This window comes from Oncorhynchus masou, chromosome 9, assembly GCF_036934945.1.
Source record: "Oncorhynchus masou masou isolate Uvic2021 chromosome 9, UVic_Omas_1.1, whole genome shotgun sequence".
Taxonomy (NCBI): domain Eukaryota; kingdom Metazoa; phylum Chordata; class Actinopteri; order Salmoniformes; family Salmonidae; genus Oncorhynchus; species Oncorhynchus masou.
This window is the reverse complement of record NC_088220.1, coordinates 81,579,044-81,604,383: the sequence shown is the minus strand read 5'-3', so window position 1 is coordinate 81,604,383 and position 25,340 is coordinate 81,579,044. Positions and strand designations below refer to the sequence as shown.

The 25,340-nt window shown below is 42.4% G+C and overlaps 1 protein-coding gene across 1 annotated transcript; it reads right to left on the bottom strand.

Moving 5' to 3' along the window:
- On the bottom strand, positions 1–23,355 carry LOC135546674 (cholinesterase-like). Its single transcript, XM_064975287.1, has 9 exons — positions 23,288–23,355; positions 19,698–20,023; positions 13,492–13,750; positions 13,256–13,388; positions 12,826–13,164; positions 12,395–12,705; positions 7,196–7,405; positions 6,282–6,439; positions 1–457 (listed from the first exon to the last, which is right to left on the bottom strand). The coding sequence occupies exons 2-9, from the start codon at positions 20,005–20,007 to the stop codon at positions 303–305; spliced, it is 1,875 nt and encodes a 624-aa protein (XP_064831359.1). The 5' UTR covers positions 20,008–20,023; positions 23,288–23,355; the 3' UTR covers positions 1–302.
- Positions 23,356–25,340: the final 1,985 nt, after the last annotated feature.

Genomic DNA, 25,340 nt, shown 5'->3' with positions numbered 1-25,340 from the left:
GTGGGGTAAAGTAACAGGAGAGATGATTGGTGGGGTAAAGTAACAGGAGAGATGATTGGTGGGGTAAAGTAACAGGAGAGATGATTGGTGGGGTAAAGTAACAGGAGATATGATTGGTGGGGTAAAGTAACAGGAGAGATGATTGGTGGGGTAAAGTAACAGTAGATATGATTGGTGGGGTAAAGTAACAGGAGAGTGGTGGTTGTGAACGTTTCTTTGCGAGACAAAATGTATTGTCTCATTGAAAAGCAAAGTATCATTTTTAAGTTAGTCTTGATGGGTTGAGGGGTTCAGTCAAAGGTCTAGTGCTCCAAGGGCCTCCGGTCACAGTCCTGCTGCTTCTGACCCTCTGGGCTGCTCAGGCTGTGGTCAGAGTAGTAATTCTCCCACTCCAACATGTACGACATCCAACGATGGAAGTGATTTCTCCATCGTTGTTCTAACTCATCTACGCTCACTGAAAGAGAGACAGAGAGAGAAGGAGGGAAGGGCAATATAGAGAGAGAAACAGAGAGGTGAGCATGATTTAGATTTGCTGAGAAGGGGCTGTGAAGTTAAGTGTTTCCAACATTCAAACGCTTTCCAACTCAGCATAACTGAAAATCTCAGAATTCGAGTGAGAAATGAGACTTGACATTCAGCTCATCCTCAAAATCAAACTTCCCTTCAGATATCTACTCCTACGATCCCTCTATACTTCAGCTATAGCTGATCCCATGTGATTCTACTGCCATGAGAACAGACTGATCCATGTGATTCTACTGCCTTGAGAACGGACTGGTCCCATACTGAACACGTGTTGTATTCCTTAAAATCACCCCAACATATATAGTACCAGTCAAAAGTTTGGACACAACTACTCATTCAACAGTTTGTCTTTATTTTTACTATGTTCTATGTTGTAGAATTTGCTCCAGATGAGGATCTGTTAGAAAAGGACAAACTCATTTGAGCATGTTTTATTATGTTTATAACTATATAAGTGGCCCAGCAGTAGTGATTAAAACGTGTTTTGGGTTAGATGGAGTGAGCTATGTGAAAATGTATTGACGGTCGGAGGCAAAGTACAAAGGGGCCTGTCTCTATAATAGAGCTATTACCACAGATTGTGAACTATTGCCCTACAACAGTGTTTTATATCATAATATTTGTCTCTCTCTATGTTTTGCTTCATGATATTCACTTGAGTATGAATGGGTGGATTATTCTCAGATAGCTCTTTGTGTATGAGTCCGGATAATTAACAATAGACTGAGGCCAGGTGCAAGGACGTATATTCCCTACTGATAAGAAGACCAGGAGATGTGTGGAGGAGTAGCCAAGGCCCTGGACTCAGACACAGAGATACATTGTACAGTTGAAGTCGGAAGTTTACATACACCTTAGCCAAATACACGTAAAACTCAGTTTTTCACAATTCCTGACACAATTCATTATCGGTTATCAGTACAAGGAAGGTGAATAAGAGTGTGCATAGTGTGATTATAGGTCAGAGGCCTTATGTCTCAGCGGTTTAAAACATATAAATCAACAGAAAATATTAATCATGTTTTTTCTGTTCATGTATAAGTCATTTCAAAGTGTATATAATGTTGAACAGGAATTACTATTAAAAAAGGATGGACTGTTATGGTTCTAGTTTGAAATATACTTATTCATGTTACCATACTAGAACTTATGGATTGCTTTACAGGTATATAAGGAATATACACTTGAAGTTGGAAGTTTACATACACTTTAGCCAAATCAATTTTTTAAACCCAGTTTTTTCACAATTCCTGACATTTAATCCAAGTAAAAAGTCCTGGTCTTCGGTCAGTTAGGATCACCGCTTTATTTTAAGAATGTGAAACGTCAGAATGATAGTAGAGAGAATTATTGATTTAAGCTTTAATTTCTTTCATCACATTCCCAGTGGGACAGAAGTTTACATTCACTCAATTAGTATTTGGTTGCATTGCCTTTTAATTGTTTAATATGGGTCAAAAGTTTCAGGGAGCCTTCCACAAGCTTCCTTGATACAGTGATACAGTGAATTTTAAGTGAAATAATCTGTCTGTAAACAATTGTTGGAAAAATGACTTGTGTCATGCACAAAGTAGATGTCCTAACTGACTTGCCAAAACTATAGTTTGTTAACAAGAAATGTGTGGAGTGGTTGAATAACTGGTTTTAATGATTCCAAGTGTATGTAAACTTCCGACTTCAACTGTAGATGTTGGGGTCAATGGAGGGTGGATAAGAACTAGGTGTATGGAAAGTACAGAAAGTTAACAATCTGTCAAAACATGTTATTTTTATATCTCATGGCTCGTATGGATGGGGGCATAGGTCAACAGTCTGGTTGACTCCGCTTGGTAGGAGGGTATACACATATATGCTTGTGTAAATATGTCCTTTGTCTTTGCAGCTGTATGACCCAGAGGGTAAATAAACCTGGTTTGAACTTTTTATCGTTGTCCGTGAGTTTTACTCCCTTCGTTAAGAACCTAACACATGGAAACAGACTGATCCCTGTGATTCTACTGCCATGGAAACAGACTGATCCTTGTGATTCTACTGTCATGGAAACAGACTGATCCCTGTGATTCTACTGTCATGGAAACAGACTGATCCTTGTGATTCTACTGTCATGGAAACAGACTGATCCTTGTGATTCTACTGTCATGGAAACGGATTGATCCTTGTGACTGTACTGTGTGACGGCCCTGAATTTGTCTGAACCGTCTCAGTGGTTCTCCTTCCAATAGGGCGCTTCCCCTTTAATTCCCAATTAAATAGCCTGCATCAGCTGCGCAAAAGTGGGGTTGTGATGGAGACATGAATAAGGATGTGTTCAACCCTCAGTTCCGAAGTGTCTTTACTCCATTTGTTTTGTTGTATTTAAAAGTGTGCTTTGTAGCCTTGTCTCCAGTTTAACCAGGATCGGATCCACTCATTGCTTCCTTTGAACTGCACATCTCAGTTGTTCTCCGCTGGTTCTTCATGGCCTTTCTCCTCTGTTGGCGGATTCGATTGTCTGACTGACCGACTGACAACAACTTTTTTGCATACGGTATTTCATTTGTTTTAGTGTGATGTGTACCGTGATGATTTATGTGGTCATTTTTAGTTGAAGACGTATTGATATTTGATAATATTCATGGTTGTGTGGTAAAATACATTGATATTTTGATTGTATGATTGAGACTGCGTTTACATGACACTTTTATGAACGGACAAACATTGCGTGACTTAGGTCACTTGAGTTCCCCCGAACTCCTTTACCGGGCTGGACTCTTTTCGGGCCGAGGTTCAGGACATTTCTGGAGGAACCAGAGCTCATTGTTTGTTATTATGTGTCTGTGATCATTTATGGTGCTAATATAATACAACGCATAATAACACATTTGTTTTGAAGTTTTTTCCAATGTTTCAAGGGTTTATGAAAAGTGTATGTACATCCTGACTTTTACTTGAGTCCTTTGTATTGGTGTAGACTTGACGGACCAGACAGGACTCATTCCCCCACAAACCAAAAGGAGGAATCAATATGAACTCTGGTAGGCACCACCTACCTGCCACCCCTAGAAACAATAACCTCAAGTCAAAACCCTTACAACTGCGATGGAAACAGACTGATCCCTGTGATTGTACTGCCATGGAAACGGACTGATCCCTGTGATTCTAGTTGTTCTAATTAAAGAACAACTAGAATCTTGTTAAAGAACACTCACCATGTCACGTTACCAGACCTAAAGAACACTCATCACCGAGCAACCTAGAGAGAGAAAGAGTGAGAGGGAGACCGAGAGAACAAGCGAGAGCGAGAGTTGGGAGAATTTTTTTTGTTAGTAAAGGGACAGCTAATGAGGAAAGTTGATGATTAGGAATCGACTCCATACACATTATTCCAATAAAACACATATTAATGCCAAAATTGTGTTTTTGCCTTTGACCTTTGCAAAAATATTTGATTCTTGCTTTTCCCAATATGCGGTCATTTCCAAAGTTCTTTGTCAATCACATTGTTCACTCTGTTCCACTTTGTTCAGGCTTTGCTATATCTTTTGAATGCAATGCCCATCCCCAACTAATATACATAGGACAAAGCCAACCTTCACAACTAATATACATAGGACAAAGCCAACCTTCACAACTAATAGACTTAGGACAAAGCCAACCTTCACAACTAACAGACTTAGGACAAAGCCAACCTTCAAAACTAACAGACTTAGGACAAAGCCAACCGTCACAACTAATAGACTTAGGACAAAGCCAACCTTCCCAACTAATAGACTTAGGACAAAGCCAACCTTCACAACTAACAGACTTAGGACGAAGCCAAACTTCACAACTAATAGACTTAGGACAAAGCCAACCTTCACAACTAATAGACTTAGGACAAAGCCAACCTTCACAACTAATAGACTTAGGACAAAGCCAACCTTCACAACTAATAGACTTAGGACAAATCCAACCTTCACAACTAATAGACTTAGGACAAAGCCAACCTTCCCAACTAATAGACTTAGGACAAAGCCAACCTTCACAACTAATAGACTTAGGACAAAGCCAACCTTCACAACTAACAGACTTAGGACAAAGCCAACCTTCACAACTAATAGACTTAGGACAAAGCCAACCGTAAATAACATTGCAAATGACAATGGCAACCACATTGTTTTGGCATCAACCACCTCTGAACATCAGGAGGTGTGTGTGTGTGTGTGTGTGTGTGTGTGTGTGTGTGTGTGTGTGTGTGTGTGTGTGTGTCAACCAATTATGACAGAGAAAACGTTTTTTTGTGCCATTCTGTGCAACGAAGCAAAACAAATGGTGGAATCTGTGCACAGGAATTAGACTCAATCTCAGCGTCAAAATCAATCACGCTTTCCCAAATCACAAAGGCCAGGGTCTCCAATGTCCTGCTCCAATCAAATACACACACACACACACACACACACACACACACACACACACACACACACACACACACACACACACACACACACACACACACACACACACACACACAGGAGTCCTCAACCTTGTAGAAGGGATCTATACATATCTTTGTATCTCAATGTGTGTTTGTATGTTTGTCAGCTTTGTGCTGTGCAGAGACAAACCACACACACACACACACACACACACACACACACACACACACACACACACACACACACACACACACACACACACACACACACACACACACACACACACACACACACACACACACACACACACACACACACATTCCAAAACACTGTTAAGCTATCAGCATTTATCTCTCAGGATGAAAGAAAACCTAACCAACTAAAAGTAAATAGTATTTTGCATTGAACTCACCAAACAAACACACATTTAGAAAACTCTGCCTCACTGCAAATGCCTTCCATTTAGAAAACAACCTCATATCTACACAATACTGTAGTCTTTCAAAAAGCCTAAACAATAAAATAAGGCAAGTGAATCTAAAAGGCTTCCGAAATAAAACAATTCCGATGAGTTATCTTTCACTAAGTAGTTTAATAACAAAATGATCTTGATCTGAAAATTCCCTCATGGGTTGCACCTCATACACATGCACACCCACATCATGAGTTTCAAACCGGGGAGGCCACGGATGATGTTAGCATAGTGAGCCCGATGTGTGTGTCTAATAAATGAAGTGCAGTGGAGAGACGGTGTTATTCACCCTCCACAGTTGGAGCTCTCTGAAATGGAGACTGAACCGACTCGCACTCAGGCCTCCAGCATTTTTGGAGAGGAGGGGGAGCTGGAGCCTGGGCCAACCCAGCCATGGTGCACCTCCACAGGCTAGTTAGGGCACCAGAGACACCTGGAGGGACCTGATGCAGCATCACTCAGTCCTTGGACCGCTTTGTGCAAGTTTGATGTGCAATAGTTCCCGCTCAGCCCAGTCAAAACTGTTCGCTGCTCTGGCCCCCCAATGGTGGAACAAACTCCCTCACGACGCCAGGACAGCGGAGTCAATCACCACCTTCCGGAGACACCTGAAACCCCAACTCTTCAAGGAATACCTAGGATAGGATAAAGCAATCCTTCTCACCCCCCCCCCCCTTAAATGATTTAGATGCACTATTGTAAAGTGGCTGTTCCACTGATGTCAGAAGGTGAATTCACCAATTTGTAAGTCGCTCTGGATAAGAGCGTCTGCTAAATGACTTAAATGTAAATGTAATGTAAATGCAATAGAAGAAAGAATATTTATTGAGGTGCAGTCTGACACGGCCGTCACACTTGCACAAGTTTGTGCCTGTTTGTGTTCTCACCAGTGACGTCCTGCAGTTTGGGGAGGAAGTTGTTCCAGAACTGGCATTGATGAGCTGCAAGCCTCTTTTGTGTGTGTGGAGGGGATGAGTTTAGGGTGATGTATTCCTGTTGGTCCACGGTGAAAAGTGGCCAATCCCCTTCCTCTATGCTTGGGTTCCTGCCAGGGAAAACACAACAACAAACCAATTATGTATGTAAGTAAACCATGAGAGTCATTTTAAACTGACTTAAACCTTGTTTGACTTAAAATAATATGATCTTATATGCATGCTCGCTTTGACGTCTCACCTGGTCCCAGCCTTCTATATATAATATCCGTATGAATTCTCACCAGGTCCTAGCCTTCTCTATATAATATCTATATGAATTCTCACCTGGTCCCAGCCTTCTCTATATAATATCCATATGAATTCTCACCTGGTCCCTGCCTTCTCTATATAATATCTATATGAATTCTCACCTGGTCCCAGCCTTCTCTATATAATATCCATATGAATTCTCACCTGGTCCCAGCCTTCTCTATATAATATCTATATGAATTCTCACCTGGTCCCTGCCTTCTCTATTTAATATCTATATGAATTCTCACCTGGTCCCAGCCTTCTCTATATAATATCTATATGAATTCTCACCTGGTCCCAGCCTTCTCTATAGAATATCTATATGAATTCTCACCAGGTCCTAGCCATGTCTATATGAGGTCTATCTCATATATGAGGTCTATCTCTTTGGGGAAGCAGGTAGCCTAGTGGTTAGAGCGTTGGAATAGTAACCGGAAGGTTGCAAGATCAAATCTGTTGTTCTGCCCCTGAACAAGGCATTTAACCTACTGTTCCTCGGCTGTCATTGTAAATAATAATTTGTTCTTAATTAACTGACTTGCCTAGTTAAATAAAGGTCAAATAAATCTCACCCGGTCCTAGCCATGTTGGCCCAGTACTTCATCATCCTCCTGCTCATGACCACTTCCTCCTCCAGGTATCCCAGGGTTCTGTTCAGCGGCATTCCAAAGACAAACTCAATCTCATAGCCATGCATCACGCCCATCCATGCTGGCCAGGGATTGGTGGAGGAGTGGTGATTGAACAGGAAGAGGTGGGCCTTACCTCCATGTTCTGTGTACCTGGGGGCAGTTATGGTAATAATTGGTGAACTGAGCAGAAGGGGCCAGATACTAACTACATTTCTCAACATTGCATGTACGTATTTGTGCAAACATTAGAGCTGGTCTCTCCAACCATGTTCCTAGAGTGTTCACTTGTTTTGGGATAGGGGGCAGCATTCAGAATTTTGGATGAAAGCGTGCCCAAAGTAAACTGCCTGCTACTCAGGTCTACAAGCTAGGAAATGCATAGAATTGGTAGATTTGGATAGAACACACTCTAAAGTTTCAAAAACTGTTAAAATAATGTCTGTGAGTATAGCGGAACTTATATGGCACCTGAGGCACCTGAGGAAAATTATTATTATTTTTATTTTGAATTGGCTGTTTTCCATTGAACGCCTATCCACCATACAACGACTTATGATGCAGTTCATGATCCCTATGGCTTCCACTACATATGGCCAGTCTTTAGGCATTGTCTCAGGCTTTTATTCTGAAAAATGAGAGAGACACACCACTTTCAATGAGAGGACAGTGGAAATTTCCAGACCTGACTCCTGCGAGTGAGTGCACCTTTCATGTCTTTCCTTTTCTAGTGACGAAGCTATTGTCCGGTTGAAATATGATCGATTAGTTATGACAACAACAACCTGAGGATTGATTATAAACATCGTTTGACATGTTTCTACAAACGTATGGTACTTTTTTGATTTTTTGTCTGCCTGCTGTGACCACGCTTTGTTCCAATGGATTACTGAACCAAACGCAACAGCAAAACAGAGGTTTTTGGAAATAAAGAGGGAATTTATTGAACAAAATTAACATTTATTGTGTAACATGGAGTCTTAGGAGTGCAACCATATAAAGATCACCAAAAGTAAGTGATGCATTTTATCGATATTTCTGACTTTTGTTACTCCTCTACTTGGCTGGTTACTGTTTGTAATGATTTGTCTGCTGGGCGCTGTTCTCAGATAATCACATGGTTTGCTTTCGCCGTGAAGCCTTTTTGAAATCTGACACAGCGGTTGGATTAACAAGAAGTTTAACTTCTTTGCGCACCCATCCCGTTAGCGGGATCATTTTCATCAACATCTGCTGAATTGCAGAGCGCCAAATTCAAGCAGTATTTTGATGTTTGGATGAAAAACGTACCCAAATGAAACTGCCTATTTCTCAGGCCCATAATCTAGAATATGCATATAATTATCAGATTAGGATAGAAAACTTTCCAAAACTGTCAAAATATAGTCTGTGTGTATAACAAAACTTATATTGCAGGCGAAAACCTGAGGAAAATCCAACAAGGAAGTGCCTAAGAGAAACAAATCTCCCTGTTCCATTGCATGCCTTCCCTCCATTTAAATCAAATCAAATCAAATTTTATTTGTCACATACACATGGTTAGCAGATGTTAAAATGCGAGTGTAGCGAAATGCTTGTGCTTCTAGTTCTGACAATGCAGTAATAACCAACAAGTAATCTAACTAACAATTCCTAAACTACTGTCTTATACACAGTGTAAGGGGATAAAGAATGTACATAAGGATATATGAATGAGTGATGGTACAGAGCAGCATAGGCAAGATACAGTATATGGTATCGAGTACAGTATATACATATGAGATGAGTATGTAAACAAAGTGGCATAGTTAAAGTGGCTAGAGATACATGTATTACATAAGGATGCAGTCGATGATATAGAGTACAGTATATACGTATGCATATGAGATGAATAATGTACTGTAAGTAACATTATATAAGGTAGCATTGTTTAAAGTGGCTAGTGATATATTTACATCATTTCCCATCAATTCCCATTATTAAAGTGGCTGGAGTTGAGTCAGTGTCAGTGTATTGGCAGCAGCCACTCAATGTTAGTGGTGGCTGTTTAACAGTCTGATGGCCTTGAGATAAAAGCTGTTTTTCAGTCTCTCGGTCCCAGCTTTGATGCAGCTGTACTGACCTCGCCTTCTGGATGATAGCGGGGTGAACAGGCAGTGGCTCGGGTGTTTGATGTCCTTGATGATCTTTATGGCCTTCCTGTAACATCAGGTGGTGTAGGTGTCCTGGAGGGCAGGTAGTTTGCCCCCGGTGATGCGTTGTGCAGACCTCACTACCCTCTGGAGAGCCTTACGGTTGAGGGCGGAGCAGTTGCCGTACCAGGCGGTGATACAGCCCGCCAGGATGCTCTCGATTGTGCATCTGTAGAAGTTTGTGAGTGCTTTTGGTAACAAGCCGTATTTCTTCAGCCTCCTGAGGTTGAAGAGGCGCTGCAGCGCCTTCTTCACGATGCTGTCTGTGTGAGTGGACCAATTCAGTTTGTCTGTGATGAGTATGCCGAGGAAATTAAAACTTGCTACCCTCTCCACTACTGTTCCATCGATGTGGATAGGGGGGTGTTCCCTCTGCTGTTTCCTGAAGTCCACAATCATCTCCTTAGTTTTGTTGACGTTGAGTGTGAGGTTATTTTCCTGACACCCCACTCCGAGGGCCCTCACCTCCTCTCAGTAGGCCGTCTCGTCGTTGTTGGTAATCAAGCCTACCACTGTTGTGTCGTCCGCAAACTTGATGATTGAGTTGGAGGCATGCGTGGCCACGCAGTCGTGGGTGAACAGGGAGTACAGGAGAGGGCTCAGAACGCACCCTTGTGGGGCCCCAGTGTTGAGGATCAGCGGGGGGGTGTTGTTACCTACCCTCACCACCTGGGGGCGGCCCGTCAGGAAGTCCAGTACCCAGTTGCACAGGGCGGGGTCGAGACCCAGGGTCTCGAGCTTGATGACGAGCTTGGAGGGTACTATGGTGTTGAATGCCGAGCTGTAGTCGATGAACAGCATTCTCACATAGGTATTCCTCTTGTCCAGATGGGTTAGGGCAGTGTGCAGTGTGGTTGAGATTGCATCGTCTGTGGACCTATTTGGGCGGTAAGCAAATTGGAGTGGGTCTAGGGTGTCAGGTAGGGTGGAGGTGATATGGTCCTTGACTAGTCTCTCAAAGCACTTCATGATGACGGAAGTGAGTGCTACGGGGCGGTAGTCGTTTAGCTCAGTTACCTTAGCTTTCATGGGAACAGGAACAAGACATCCTGGTCCGTGACTGGGCTGGATTTCTTCCTGTAGTCCGTGATTGACTGTAGACCCTGCCACATGCCTCTTGTGTCTGAGCCGTTGAATTGAGATTCTACTTTGTCTCTGTACTGACGCTTAGCTTGTTTGATAGCCTTGCGGAGGGAATAGCTGCACTGTTTGTATTCGGTCATGTTACCAGACACCTTGCCCTGATTAAAAGCAGTGGTTCGCGCTTTCAGTTTCACACGAATGCTGCCATCAATCCACGGTTTCTGTTTAGGGAATGTTTTAATCGTTTCTATGGGAACGACATCTTCAACGCAAGTTCTAATGAACTCGCACACCGAATCAGCGTATTCGTGAATGTTGTTATCTGACGCAATACGAAACATGTCCCAGTCCACGTGATGGAAGCAGTCTTGGAGTGTGGAGTCAGCTTGGTTGGACCAGCGTTGGACAGACCTCAGCGTGGGAGCCTCTAGTTTTAGCTTCTGTCTGTAGGCAGGGATCAGCAAAATGGAGTCGTGGTCAGCTTTTCCGAAAGGGGGGCGGGGCAGGGCCTTATATGCGTCGCGGAAGTTAGAGTAACAATGATCCAAGGTTTTTCCACCCCTGGTTGCGCAATCGATATGTTGATAAAATTTAGGGAGTCTTGTTTTCAGATTAGCCTTGTTAAAATCCCCAGCTACAATGAATGCAGCCTCCGGATAAATTGTTTCCAGTTTGCAAAGAGTTAAATAAAGTTTGTTCAGAGCCATCGATGTGTCTGATCGGGGGGGAAATATACGGCTGTGATTAAAATCGAAGAGAATTCTCTTGGTAGATAATGCGGTCTACATTTGATTGTGAGGAATTCTAAATCAAGTGAACAGAAGGATTTGAGTTCCTGTATGTTTCTTTTATCACACCATGTCTCGTTAGCCATAAGGCATATGCCCCTGCCCCTCTTCTTACCAGAAAGGTGTTTGTTTCTGTCGGATATCAACCAGATTCCTTTCCCTATGGCTTCCACATGGTGTGAACAGTCTTTAGACATAGTTTCAGGCTTTTATTCTGAAAAATTACCGATAACGATCACATCGCGTCAGTGGATGGCTGGGAGCCAGCAGAGGTTTGCATGCGCAACAGTTTGGAGCAGACATTTTATCTCTCTCCTATTGAAAAAGCTATGGTCCGGTTGAAATATTCTTGATTATTTATTGAAAAAACAACATGAGGATTGATTAAAAAAATGTTTGACATGTTTCTACGAAATTTAAGGATACTATTTGGAATTTTAGTCTGCCCGTCATGACCTACACGAGCCTGTGGATTTCTGAACAAAACGTGCCAACCAAATGGAGGTATTTTGGATATAAAACCATCTTTATGGAACAAAAGGAACATTTATTATGTAACTACGAGTCTTGTGAGAGCAAACATCCAAAGATTATCAAAGGTAAGCGATTAATTTTATTGCTTTTCTGACTTTCGTGACCAATCTACTTTGCTGCTAGCTGTTCGTAATGTTTTGTCTGCTGAGAGAGATGTCCTAACATAAACGCTTGGATAGCTTTTGCTGTAAAGCTTTTTTGAAATCTGACACGCAGGTGGATTAACAACAAGCTAAACTGTGTTTTGCTATATTGCACTTGTGATTTCATGAAAATTAAAAAAAAATAGTAATTTAATTTGAATTTGGTGCTCTGCAATTCAGCGGATGTTGACGATAATGATCCCGCTAACGGTGATGGGTGCGCAAAGAAGTTAACATCCTGTACGTTTCATGCGAACCCTAATCTAATGCACTTGATTCTAATAATTACCTGGTTGATGAACTGAAGCAGGTTAGTTACAACTGGGGTTGGATTAAAAACGTACAAGTGGGTAGCTCTCAAGGAACATGATTGAACAGCCCTGCATTAGAGCTCTGTGGAATTCTTTAATATGTTTTCCTTACCTCTGGGCAAACTCCAGCACAGGGCAGTTAAAATCATGGTCTCCCAACATTCGCCCAAGCAAATCACGATTCTTCATCCCACTATTCTCATCCGTCCAATCAGTGTACTGGAAGATGGCTGTCTCCCTCGTGAAATAACTGAATCCCGGCAACACTAGGTCCACCCCTTTCAGGAAGTTCTCCCTGCTGATCAGGCTCTGGCTAGTGATGTCATATCCTGGCGCCCCGTAAACCAGGAAGTAGGTCCCCTCATCTTGGTTCAAACCAATCAGCACCTCTGTCTTCAGGAAGTGTCCCGTCCGGAGCAGAACCTAAAAGACGAGATAAAGAGACATTATGACATTATGCCATTGGAAATATATACGGGATTCAAATGCTTGTTTTTTCAGTGCCTTTGGGCCCAAAACAAGCAACCATAAATTCATACACACCTCTGGCATGTCTGGTAGGAAGTTATGGTCGACAGAGGGGGTGAATGGTAATGCTAGGATTGTGGGGAGAGAGAGGACGTTGTACTGCTGCTTGATGATATCCTCTGGATGGGCTCTCTGTAGACACTGCTCCAGGACAGCCAGAGGTGCCAGGGGACAACCCAACAGCCTACCCAGGGACAGGGACCTGTTCCAGGCCTGCTGTTGAGTCATGACAGCCCATGGAGTGTTAGGGGAACCACTCTGTAGTATTGCCCTGTTGAACAGACCATGGCTGCCAGGGGAGAGGAGATGGAGACCCACAGACGCAGAGCCAGCACTTTCCCCAAACAACGTCACCTGACAACAACATACAAACAGAGAATAACTAAACATGGTAAAACAAAGAATAACAACAACAAAAAGAGTAAAAGGAAAAAAGCTGAGCAACCTTAGAAGGGTCTCCGCCGAAGGCAGCAATGTTATTGGCTACCCAGTACAGAGCCAAGCGTTGGTCCAGCATTCCAGCGTTACCACGGATACCCTCGCTCTCAGGAAGAGACAGGAAACCCAATGGACCGAGCCTGTGTCCAATCAAAACAAACGTTATTATCGGTGTATTTTTAAAACATGAAAACATGAAGCTCAAATAGGTTCTTTCGTTTAATTATATTGTGCCAGGACAACCTGTAGTTCATAGACACCACCACGACGCCTTCTGATTGGCTAAGGAATTGTCCGTCATACAGGTCTAGGGAGGCGGTGCCTGTAGTGAACCCGCCTCCGTATATCCACACCATGACAGGAGCTAATGAAGAACCAGGGGAGGAGCTCTTGGAACGTTTAGGGTGTGTCTTAAACAAAGGGGGAGGAGTCCATATGTTGAGGTAGAGACAGTCTTCACTCATCTTGGTGTTGGTGTTCCACATCTCAGCTCCACGGAACCCTGGGAGTAAGGAAGTCAGAGTCAAGTACATGTAGTTCATAATGACTTAATTACAAAACAACATTGAGTATGTTTACGTTGTAATGCACATTTTTAATTGTCGATGTGGGTCAATCATTTTGCGCTAAGTGAAGAGGAATGAAGAGGAATTGTGCATTCCTAGAAGTGTAGCATACTCATAGTGTGATGCTTGTGGACCAATTGTAAATGGGGTCACAAACTTGGATGTGTGATTGCGTATGGGGAGAGCATCAGTGACGGTATGCGAAGGAGACACCGGTGTCACTGTTTGTGTGAGAGAAATTCCTGACCAACCAAAGATGACACGGACCCACCCTGACCAGACCTACACTGATGACTGCCTGGGGAAACACACATTCACCAATCTGAACACGACAACACACTGAATTTCAGTAAGTCCATTTACAACCCACTAAATTTCAGCAAGTCAATTTAAATTAATTAGTAGTGAAAGTAAAAGTGGTGACAAGGATCCTAAATCCCAGAGAGTGGACATGGCAGGGCTAGTGAGAGCCCCGTTGACACTACTAGTCATACGATAAATGTCTATGTAGCCTGAGAGCTGCGGGTAGTGAAAATAGAGAAGTGAAAGTTGAATAGTGAACAGTGGGGTGTTGAACATGCATGAGAGAAGAAGGGTGAATGACTAACCCTTTTGACAGGAATGTAAATGTAAATTATAAGATTAATAACCAATAAAATGTGTGTGAAGCAAACAGTGAATATCCAATGTAGATTGGTTAAACTGGAGTTATCAAAGGTCGTAATTCTATTTTTATTTGTTATTTTTATTTAACATGTTTTTTTGGGAAGCATTAATCATGATGTGAGTAGTGTCCAAAGGGGGAATTACTAGTCCCCTAGGGCGCTTTGGTAAATATGCAAATTGATTTGGTATGTTGGTAATAGTTGACAGTTACTTCAATTACCAGTCCCCTGGGGCCCGTTGGTAAAGATTCTAATTGATTTTCCTCACATGGCTGCCTGTTAAAAGGAAAAAGATATGTTGGTAATGGTTGACATGGTTTTACCCACCTGGAGTGATGGGTGTGTATTGCTGTTGTTATTTTGTTTTGTTATCATTGTTTTGTTTATTTTCTTTGTTTTTGTCTTGCTTCAAAAACAAATCTCAATACCAAATCTGTCGGCTGGATGGTTGGTATTTCTCCCAAAGATTAGCCCTCTAACTCCCTGACCCTTTAACTCTGCGGTGAGGTCGCCAATATGATAAGCACATTTGCAAAAATGGTTTATTAAATGGTGTGTTGTTATTCTTTTTAACATTTGTCTTAGAAATCTATATTAACAATGTTGAATCATTTATAATTTGTCTGGGTTTCTGGAATCAGAAATGCCCTACACTAAACGTTATTCTGCTCTGTCCTCTCTCAAGGTTATGGCGAAGGTGTCCACAGATGGTATCTAGATGCATGGAAGGGATAATTCAGCAGGAACAGTGTGAACAGTGTGAACTTCACCCCCATCTGACCGCCTGAAGTAATGGATAAAAATGTGTTCATTATGGTCCACTTCTACCATGACACCCGAGTCCGAACCAGCAACCTGTACACATCATCCAGTTGAAGCTATCAACTGCCTTTTCTCAAAAGCCTCTCTCAGGAGTGCGACATGAGTCGTCGTACAGTGAGCATGGAGAGAGATCTCTCACAAACTTCTCTCATGCTGCTGGTGTACTGGTAGGAGGATGGACAAGACATAATGGGACCGTAAAGGGCAGAGGCGGCTCAGGTGAGAGATTCGTGTGCTTGTGAAAATGGGACATTATGAAGGGCCATCCACTTTGAACATTGATGCCATTGGGAAGGCGAACTGTAAAGTTGTCTGAAGAAGATAAAGTGAAGACACGCCAGAAGAATGAGTACCGTGAGGGAGTGGCAAACTGTACCCTTACTTTATTTAGGCGTGTCTAAAATGGTTTATTTGGTGTATCACGTTGATTGTGGAGGTATGAACCCTGTGAGGTTTACAGTAATTTAGACTAAAGAGTGCATTGAGTACCAATCTGTCATTAGCACAAATGGTGGCCGTGATGAGAAAATGTAATGCTAGAAATATAAGATGAATATACTGTATATCAATATAAATGCACACTCTGCCAGTATTGGTGTGTGCTAAGTTGAGAGTCTTATATTGATGCGATAGAACCAACGTGAGGCACTAAGGACTGTCATTCTAAATTTGGGTTGGATAATTTATCAACAGGTCAAATTATGATCCGGAAAGTAGAGAAGGAGAGACAGAGAGCTGCCCCTAAACTGTGAGTAGACCACAATGTGAGGGGAGGGTACACTGCTCATCCTGCAGGTGGCTTCTGAAACTAATTCAATATGTGTTCCAATCCAGTGAGTCTAGGTAGGGTTCCTCCCAGGGAAACCTTATCTTTTCGTGTATTCCGATAGGGAGGTCATCAGAAATCCCATTGGATTGTAGCTTGGGCTATCCATTATTGGGATGTTGAGAGTAGGGGCTTTGTGGTCCTCGCCCAATCTCATTACCATTCTTATCAAGATTGGTGTGAAACTGTGTTCTCTATTTTCCCTGTGAAAGTCAACAGGGTTTCTTGGTCGTGTGAAACATGTAGGTGATCATGTGAGGGCTCCCAAGTGGCACAGCAGTTTAAGGTGTGTCACTACAGACCCTGGTTTGGTCCCGGGCTGTATCACAACTAGTCGTGATCAGGAGTTCCAGCGTCGTCCAGGTTAGGGAAGGGTTTGGCCGGGTAGGCAGTCATTGTAAAAAACGTTTTACTGTCGAAATAGATCATTTTGTACCTGTTTTCTTCCAGAATCTTCACAAGATCCTTTGCTGTTGTTATGCGATTGATTTGCACTTTTCGTGTTTGGAAATTGCCCCAAGGATGAACCAGACTTGTGGAAGTCTACAATTCTATTCTGAGGTTTTGGCTGATTTCTAATGATTTTCCCATGATGTCAAGCAAAGAGGCACTGACTTTGAAGGTAGTCCTTGAAATACATCCACAGGTACACCTCCATTTGACACAAATTATGTCAATTAACCTATCAGAAGCATCTAAAGCCATGACATCATTTGTTGAATTTTGCAAGCTGTTTAAAGGCACAGTCAACATTGTGTATGTACATTTCTGACCCACTGGAATTGTGATGCGGTGAATTATAAGTTAAATAGTCTGTCTGTAAACAATTGTTGGGAAAATTACTTGTGTCATTCACAAAGCAGATGTCCTAACCGACTTGCCAAAACTATAGTTTGTTAATTAACAAGAAATTTGTGGAGGGGTTGAAAAACGAGTTTTAATGAATCCAACCTATGTGTATGTAAACTTCCGACTTCAACTGTTTATATTCCAGATGAGGGACTGTTGGAATCTGACAGATTGAATTGAGCACGTTTTAGTATGTTTATAACTATTTAAGTGGCTTAGCTGAAGTAATTAATGTATTATGGGTGAGATGGAATGTGTTATGTGCAAATTGTCTGCACTCTGGAGACTTTGTGGTAGTAAAAGACTACTGAAGGAAGAGCGGGAAGGATCCTCATTGGAGAGGACCATACCAGGTTTTGCTGACCACCTCGGTTGTGGTGAAAGTAGCAGAGAGAGACACCTGAATCCACGGGTCCCACTTTAGGAGAGTTCCAACCCCAGACGGGAAGATGGTCCCGGGACTGCGTTGCACCGTTTTCTTGTCTGTCTGTGTCTGTGTGTCATAGCAGCAATGACTCTCAGCTTCTCTATTGGTCAGGTGTCAGAAGAACACACTCCACAAACCGATGATGATGAATTGAGAAAGACTCTGCAAGAGAGCCTAGTGATGGAAAAAGGTTGCGGGGAAAACTACACATTAGAGAATTGTCTTGTTATTTGTTCGTGTTTTTTTACTGATACAAACCTGTCTTGTGTGACTTAGTCATAAGTCTTGGCATATAGATAGGAGCCGTTTGGGTGCAACTGCAGCATGTGACATCCTGTTCTCAAAATCTGCAGGAATTTAGCTGTGTGGAAACTTGCAGGAAGGAACAGATCACCTTTTACGCTATGTTCCGCCCCTGTTTCCACACATCTGCTAACTGCCACGTAAAAAACGAGGTTGTAGTTTCTCATGAAAGCTGAGAGTCAAACCTCTTCGTTGGACTCCAGCGATTGTTAGCCGCTCCATTTTTGCAAATCTTATAATAAAGTTGTTGTTTGAAGAATCTATAGTCTCTCTTCTCTTTACGGTTTGAATTTCCATGACAAGGTCTTGAGCCAAAGGGACCGACGCCTGCCCGGAATAGTGGCCCAGAAGTAGATGGCCATCGTAGAAGAAGGTCCCGAGCCTAAGGAACCGATGCAGACGTGGAGTATAGGCCCAGAAGGTAGAAGCAGCAGAGGAGGGCATTGAAGGACACCCCCCCCCCTCAGCCCAACAACAGCCAAATGTCTTTCTGAGTAGAGCCAACTTGGTGGCTCAAGCAACAGTTGGTGAAAGGTCATGTTGGGTCTGTGGGTTTGCTCCTCAAGGGGTAAACAAGGGAGTTTCATGTATGGGGTCACACTGGGAGTGAATCACACCCTAAGTGTGATGTCATTCCTGCCCTTTATCATCTATCCCCAAAAGAGACCAGACGACATGACATTTTGAAGCCCCCAAACTCTGTGATGTTTCTCCCTATCCCTACTGTGGGTGTTCTTGTGGCCACCTGGTGTATTATAGGTAAAGGATGTGTGGGAAAAACTGCCTGACAGTCCATAGTCTCCTCGTTTGGAAGGTGGATCATGCAACTGTGTCTAGCCATTGTTTTAGTCACTGTACTGACTCTGTTTCTTGTTCTCATGCTAAAATGTTGCTGCAGTATGTGTTTGAAACTGGTAACGAATCCAATACCAAATGTAATGTTAAATGTTGCCATGACGCAGGGCCAGAATGCAAGTTGTAAAGGATTAGCTGAGCTACACTTTTCTGCTAAAGACAGTGATGTCTGACATTTACCCAGCGTCCAGTTGGGCTCCAACCCCTGACCCTTCAGCTCTGGGAGAAGAATCCCTTCTTGAAATGATTGTATCTAATCATTTGCATATACTGGCAAGTTAGAATTGTATATGATTTGCGAGGGGTTGGAGGTTTTAAACTCAGTCTCACAACCGATGACACAAGGAGGAATTGGTGGACTATGGGATATTATGCCTTTAGAAAGCTTGCTACATTTAAAATGTATTAAAAAATAGTTCAGGGATTTACGAAAAAGGGAGAAGTATAATGGTACTTTTTAATTGTATGTGTCCACATAGTATGTGACTAACCTGGTGAAACTGTGTGAAACTGCCTGATTATAACGTCCTGTAATTCACTCTGAGCTCAGAAAAAAATAATATTGGTTTGACTCAGATCCTAATTTTATAATATCCACGACAACATGCATAGTAATAATTTTATATTAACCTGATTATGGCAGTAGCCAGATTATGCAATAGTCATGTAAACACGTTACTCTAGTTATCTTAAATCGGCATAAGGTCAAAATGTAAGAAAGCATATGCTGATAAAAACACCTGGTTTTCTCAGCAATCTTCCAATTATTAGGACATGTAAACAACTTAATCGGCATTCCAGCTGTGTGTTTGATCTGTGCATGGGCCAGCACTAGCCGAGAGCCTCCCTCTTTAGCGTGAGTGAAGTGAGTACGGAACAACTGTATGTACCCATCTTAGAAGTAGTTTTCGCATACAAATTTTATATGACTGAACTTAGAATCAAACATGTTTCCCAAAGATAACAAAATAATCCAATTATTGCGTGCATGTAAACGTGCTCACTGACTGTACACTGTCACTAACATCAACAGGTTTAAAGGCGCACAAACATATATTGTACATTCATGTAGGTTTTGTAATCTATGCCAGTTTACTATACAGGCCTAGGTAATCATTTTGATATCAAATCCCTACCAGGAAATAATGTATCCTGGGGTTGGAGGCAGGAGTTGGGGTAGCGTGTGGCGTGTTGTACCCCTGTCCACCCATCTGCAGGCTGAGGAGGGTGAAAACGCAGTTCCCCAACGGGGGGTTTCCCATAGGGAACTCCCAGGAATGCCCTGACATATCCACCACCTGGCACGGGAAGCCGAGTGCCCCGGACTCTGCCGCGGTCCGTGGCGACAATGACGTCATCGATGAGGTCATCAACCTGAGTCGTTGTGGCCGGGACAATGTGGAACAGCAGGAGTGACAGGGTGATGTGTGTGTGAGTGGTCACCATGGTAACACATTCAGGTCTGGAGAGGTGAAAACAGACAGAAGAATGTGGAGGTCAACAGACATATACACAGTCACAATGGAAATACACAGTCACAACGGAAATACACAGTCACAACAGAAATATACACAGTCACAACAAAAATACACAGTCACAACAGAAATATACACAGTCACAACCGAAATACACAGTCACAACAGAAATATACACAGTCACAACCGAAATACACAGTCACAACAGAAATATACACAGTCACAACGGAAATACACAGTCACAACAGATATATACACAGTCACACAAACACACAAACACACACTGTCACTTAGTAATAACAGGAGATGAGTGATATAGTTGCATATCCATTAGATTGTTGAAGCATTCAAGATTTTCCAAAGATAGTCAATGGCTTCAACAAGCACTGAACAACTAGGGCAGAGGGAGTGGAGAGAGAAGGAGGGAGGGAGTGAGGGAGGCCAACAGCTATTAATGACACCATGAATTCAGCTGATATCAGGATAAGAGTGTGTGAGGACGTGCACAGTGAGAGGGGGACGACGATCAAACATGTCCCTCTGACTCATTCAACACTAGACAGCCGTGCACACACACCCACCACATTTGCCTTCCTCTTCTCTTACAACAGATTACTCAGCTGAAAGGGCGAAACATATTAATGTCTAAAATTAGAAAGGGTGATTGCTTGTTGTGATAGTGGATAAAACCTGGATTAATCAGGTCTACACTGACCAGACAGATTGTTACAGAAGTCTAACATGACCTTAGAGGCTGAATGAATGGAACTGGCAGGAAGGATATCTATACCACATCTACCTCTCCTCATGGACTTTAAATAAAACACGACCTAGGTGGCTGCTGAATCTGTGGAAATAGCTTACCTGTGCAATTTAAATACACTATACATACACAAAGTATGTGGACACCCCTTCAAATTAGTGGATTTGGCTATTTCAGCCACACAAGTTGCTGACAGGTGTATAAAATCAAGTTCACAGATATGCAATCTCCGTTGACAAACATTGGCAGTTGCATGGCCTTACTGAAAAGCCCAGTGACTTTCAATGTGGCACCGCCATAGAATGCCACCTTTCCAACAAGTCAGTTTGTCAAATTTCTGCCCTTTTAGAGCTTCAACTGTAGGTGCTTTTATTGTGAAGTGGAAACATCTAGGAGCAACAATGGCTCAGCCACGAAGTGGTAGGACACACAAGCTCACAGAACAGGACCGCAGAGTGCTGAAGTGCGTAGTGCATTAATTGATCTGTCCTTGGTTGCAACACTCACTACCGGGTTCCAAACTGCCTCTGGAAGCAAGGTCAGCACAATATCTCTTTGTCGGGAGCTGATATGGGTTTCCATGGCCGAGCAGCTGCACACAAGCCTGAGATCATCATGCGCAACGTCAAGTGTCGGCTGGAGTGGTGTAAAGCTCGCCGCCATTGGACTCTGGAGCAGTGGCAACGCGTTCTCTGGAGTGATGAATCATGCTTCACCATCTGCCAGTCAGACGGACAAATATGTGTTTGGTGGATGCCAGGAGAACGGTACCTTCCCCAATGCATAGAGCCAACTGTAAAGTTTGCTGGATGAGGAATAATGATTGTGGACAGTTTTTCATGGTCCGGGCTGAGATCTTTAGTTCCAGCATACAATGACATTCTAGACAATCCTGTGCTTCCAACTTCGTATCAACAGTTTGGGGAGGGTCCTTTCCTGTTTCAGCATGACAATGCCCCAAGGCACAAAGTGAGGTCCATAGAGAAATTGTTTGTCGAGTTCGGTGAGGAAGAACTTGACTGGCCTGCACAGAGCCCTGACCCCTCATCGAACACCTTTACAATAATTGGACCGCTGACTGCGAGCCAGGCCTACACACACACACACACACACACACACACACACACACAGGCATACACCCACCTGAAAAAGCACACTAGTATTCAACCACTTTCCCTTGTCTAAATCAAGACAAAACACTTCTGACGGTGTCTGGTGAAAGAATGGGTTGCAACAACAGCCAATCATAGCTAATGCATGAGACCAAATCTCACCATTACCAAGTAGCACACAGAGAAATAGACATATGCAAGCAGACAGGCACGCTCACATAGGCTGCACACACTCACGCACGCACACACACACACACACACACACACACACACACACACACACACACACACACACACACACACACACACACACACACACACACACACACACACACACACACACACACACACACACACACACACACACACACACACACACACACACACACACACACATAGCTCTGAGGTTAGAGTGTTGGGACAGTAACCAAAAGGTCACTGGTTTGAATACCGGAGCCGACAAGGAGAAAAATCTGCCGCTTTGCCCTTGAGCAAAGCACATAACCCTAATTGGCCTGCTGGTACCTCGGTGGGAGTTGGAATATGCAATAAACACTTCCATTACACACATGTGTGTAACAGGCAAATATAAGAAACCCCCAAATTATAATTTTCACTCACGCACACACACACACACACACACACACACACACAAACAGTCTATGTAACAAGCTATCTAGCTAAATGTCAGACACACCCCAGGGGTATTCTGCCACATTGTTACAGTGAATAATGACATTTGAAGAACCTATCTGTGCTGTGGTTTGAGGAGAAAGATACAACACAAGAAATGGTGGGCGGAGATTCTCCCTCGTGCTGCTGTGTCCAACTGACACCTCCACTGGTTGAACGGAAGACAACCTCACTAGAGGTTACAACAACAGGCAGAAAACGGTGGTAAGAATTTTGTTGTTGAGAAAGTGTTTGGTCAGTCCCTCTTTGAACTATTTAAAAAATGAACAAGAGGTCCTTGGGGTGTTTGAGAGAGATGGGGATTGGATTTAAAGCAAACAAAAGCTCCCTGACAAGCCATTCATTGTTTCACAATAAAAACACACCGTTTGTTGGTCTCCTTCCCTATTAACTTCACTCTTTTATGCCTCTTATAATAATACTTCACTTGAAGCATATTAACACAATCGGCGATATTAAAAGCATCTGTGCGCTGCATGCATACATCTTATTCATAAGAAGCACCTTCTCATCTGGCAAGTTGGCAAAACATGCATTCCTATGCAGCAAGGCTCTGTAGCAGGACAGAGGACTTGTGGATTGAAAGGGACACTTGGCCAATTGAAAAGTACAAGAGACACACACTTAGCATAGGTTACTAAAAACAACACAATGAAGGCTACACGGCACAAACCAACACTCACCCTCTCTGATTTCTTCTCTCTTCAGTGATCCTGCTGAGAGATATTTGAGGCGGTCGTGGTGTATATCGTGGCCAATGGTTTTCCAATGTAAAACAGTAACGTCAGAAAAGTGAAAATGGTCCGTATTTTGTTTTTGCTGGGGTTTTTCAAAAATGAAAAATGACTGGATTTTTATTATCTCTTTTTTTTTCAGGAAACAGAATAACAAATTGACTTTATTAAAATATTTTAAAATAAAGAAATGGTTTGTTTTTGTGTGTGTGTGTGTGTGTGTGTGTGTGTGTGTGTAGGGGCTGCCAAGATGCAGTGTTGTGTATGAAGACTCTGTGGAAGAACGTCCCGGAAAACATGACCTTCCTCTCCTTGTTGTGTGTTGTGTGTCAGTTGTTTTAGTCTACTCATGAAAGTCTGTTTGTTTTTTTGTGAGAAATATCTGTGTTTCTACAAGGTTTGTGTGTTCTTGGTTATGTTTGAACGTGTATTGACCATGTTGTGGGTGTGTATGTGGTCAGAGGGAGCTGGAGTGCAGACAGAAAATGGTGAGAGTGGAAGTGGTTTAAGAGGACGGTGGGCATTGGTTAAGTTTTCTGTCATCTTCACTTCTTTTGCGGAGGAAAGACATTTGCGTAACGGGGAGAAAATGCAATTACAAAACAAAAAGATGATGTGCAAAAATATCCACATGACATCAGTTTGACCTGTTGTAAGGAAATAGTAAGCTGTGAAAACAACCCAATATGGTTCTGATAAGATTTCAGTTCAGATTGTTTTGTGAGGATGAAATACTATCAGCTTCAAATCAAATTGTATTTCTCACAATGCTTTGTGAAGAACGGGTGAAAGGTTTACTTATATATGCCCTTCCCAACAATGCAGATAAAAAAAACTAGATGATTAGCAGAAAGAATTATAAAATCAAATAAATAGACAAATAATAACACAAGTAATACTTATAATAGCACAAGGAATATGCACAAGGAATAATAGCACAAGGAATAATAGCACAAGGAATAATAGCACAATGATTAAAGATGGCTATATACACTGAGTATACAAATCATTAAGGACACCTCCTCTTTCTATGACATAGACTGACCAGGTGACTCCGAGTGAAAGCTATGACCCCCCTCCACCCTCGTGGAATGTTGAACTAATAAAGGCTAATGAGATTAGCATGAGTTTGTAAGTAAAAATACAATTTCTCAGGACATAGACATATCTCATATGGGCAGGAAGCATACATTCATATTAATCTATCTGCACTGTCCAATTTACAGTAGCTATTACAGTGAAAAAATACCATGCTATTGTTTGAGAAGAGTGCACAGTTATGAACTTGAAAATGTATTAATAAACAAATTCTGCACATTTGGGCAATCTTGATACAACATCTTGAACAGAAATCTAAATGTAAATTCTAAAACTTTGCACATACACTGCTGTCATCTGGTGACTAAAATCTAAATTGTGCCTATCCTGGAATAGACATTAATGCAATAGTTTGTCACATTTCTTTTTAGCGTTACAGAAATCGTTCACTATTCAATAATCTGAGACGGCGCTCAGACATAAGCAATATTTCTCCGCTATGTTGGTGTCAACAGAAACACAAAATTACAACATAAATATTCCCTTTCCTTTGATGGTCTTCGATCAGAATGTAGTGGAAGGAGTCATACTTACCCAAAACATCGTTTGGTTTCAAGTCGTGTGTCTTTGTATGAGCATATGCTTCAAGTTCCAGCTGAAATGCATCCAAAATGACTTCTGGTCCCGAACAGTTGCGCATCAAAACTTCAAAATTACATATTGTATGTCGACTAAACTGGTCAAACTAAGTGCAGAATCAAGCTTTAGGATGTTATTAACGTACAAAACAATTGGTGATTCAAACAGACAAAAGCAATTATTCTCAGACAATCTGGAATGGAGGAATGACTGCGCATCTATTTTCTCGCGGCACTCACAATTTTGCCTGCCAAAGGGTCAAAACTCGCGGGATTTGCACAATTACATGCTCCACTGATAGAGGACATCTCGCGGAAGATATAGA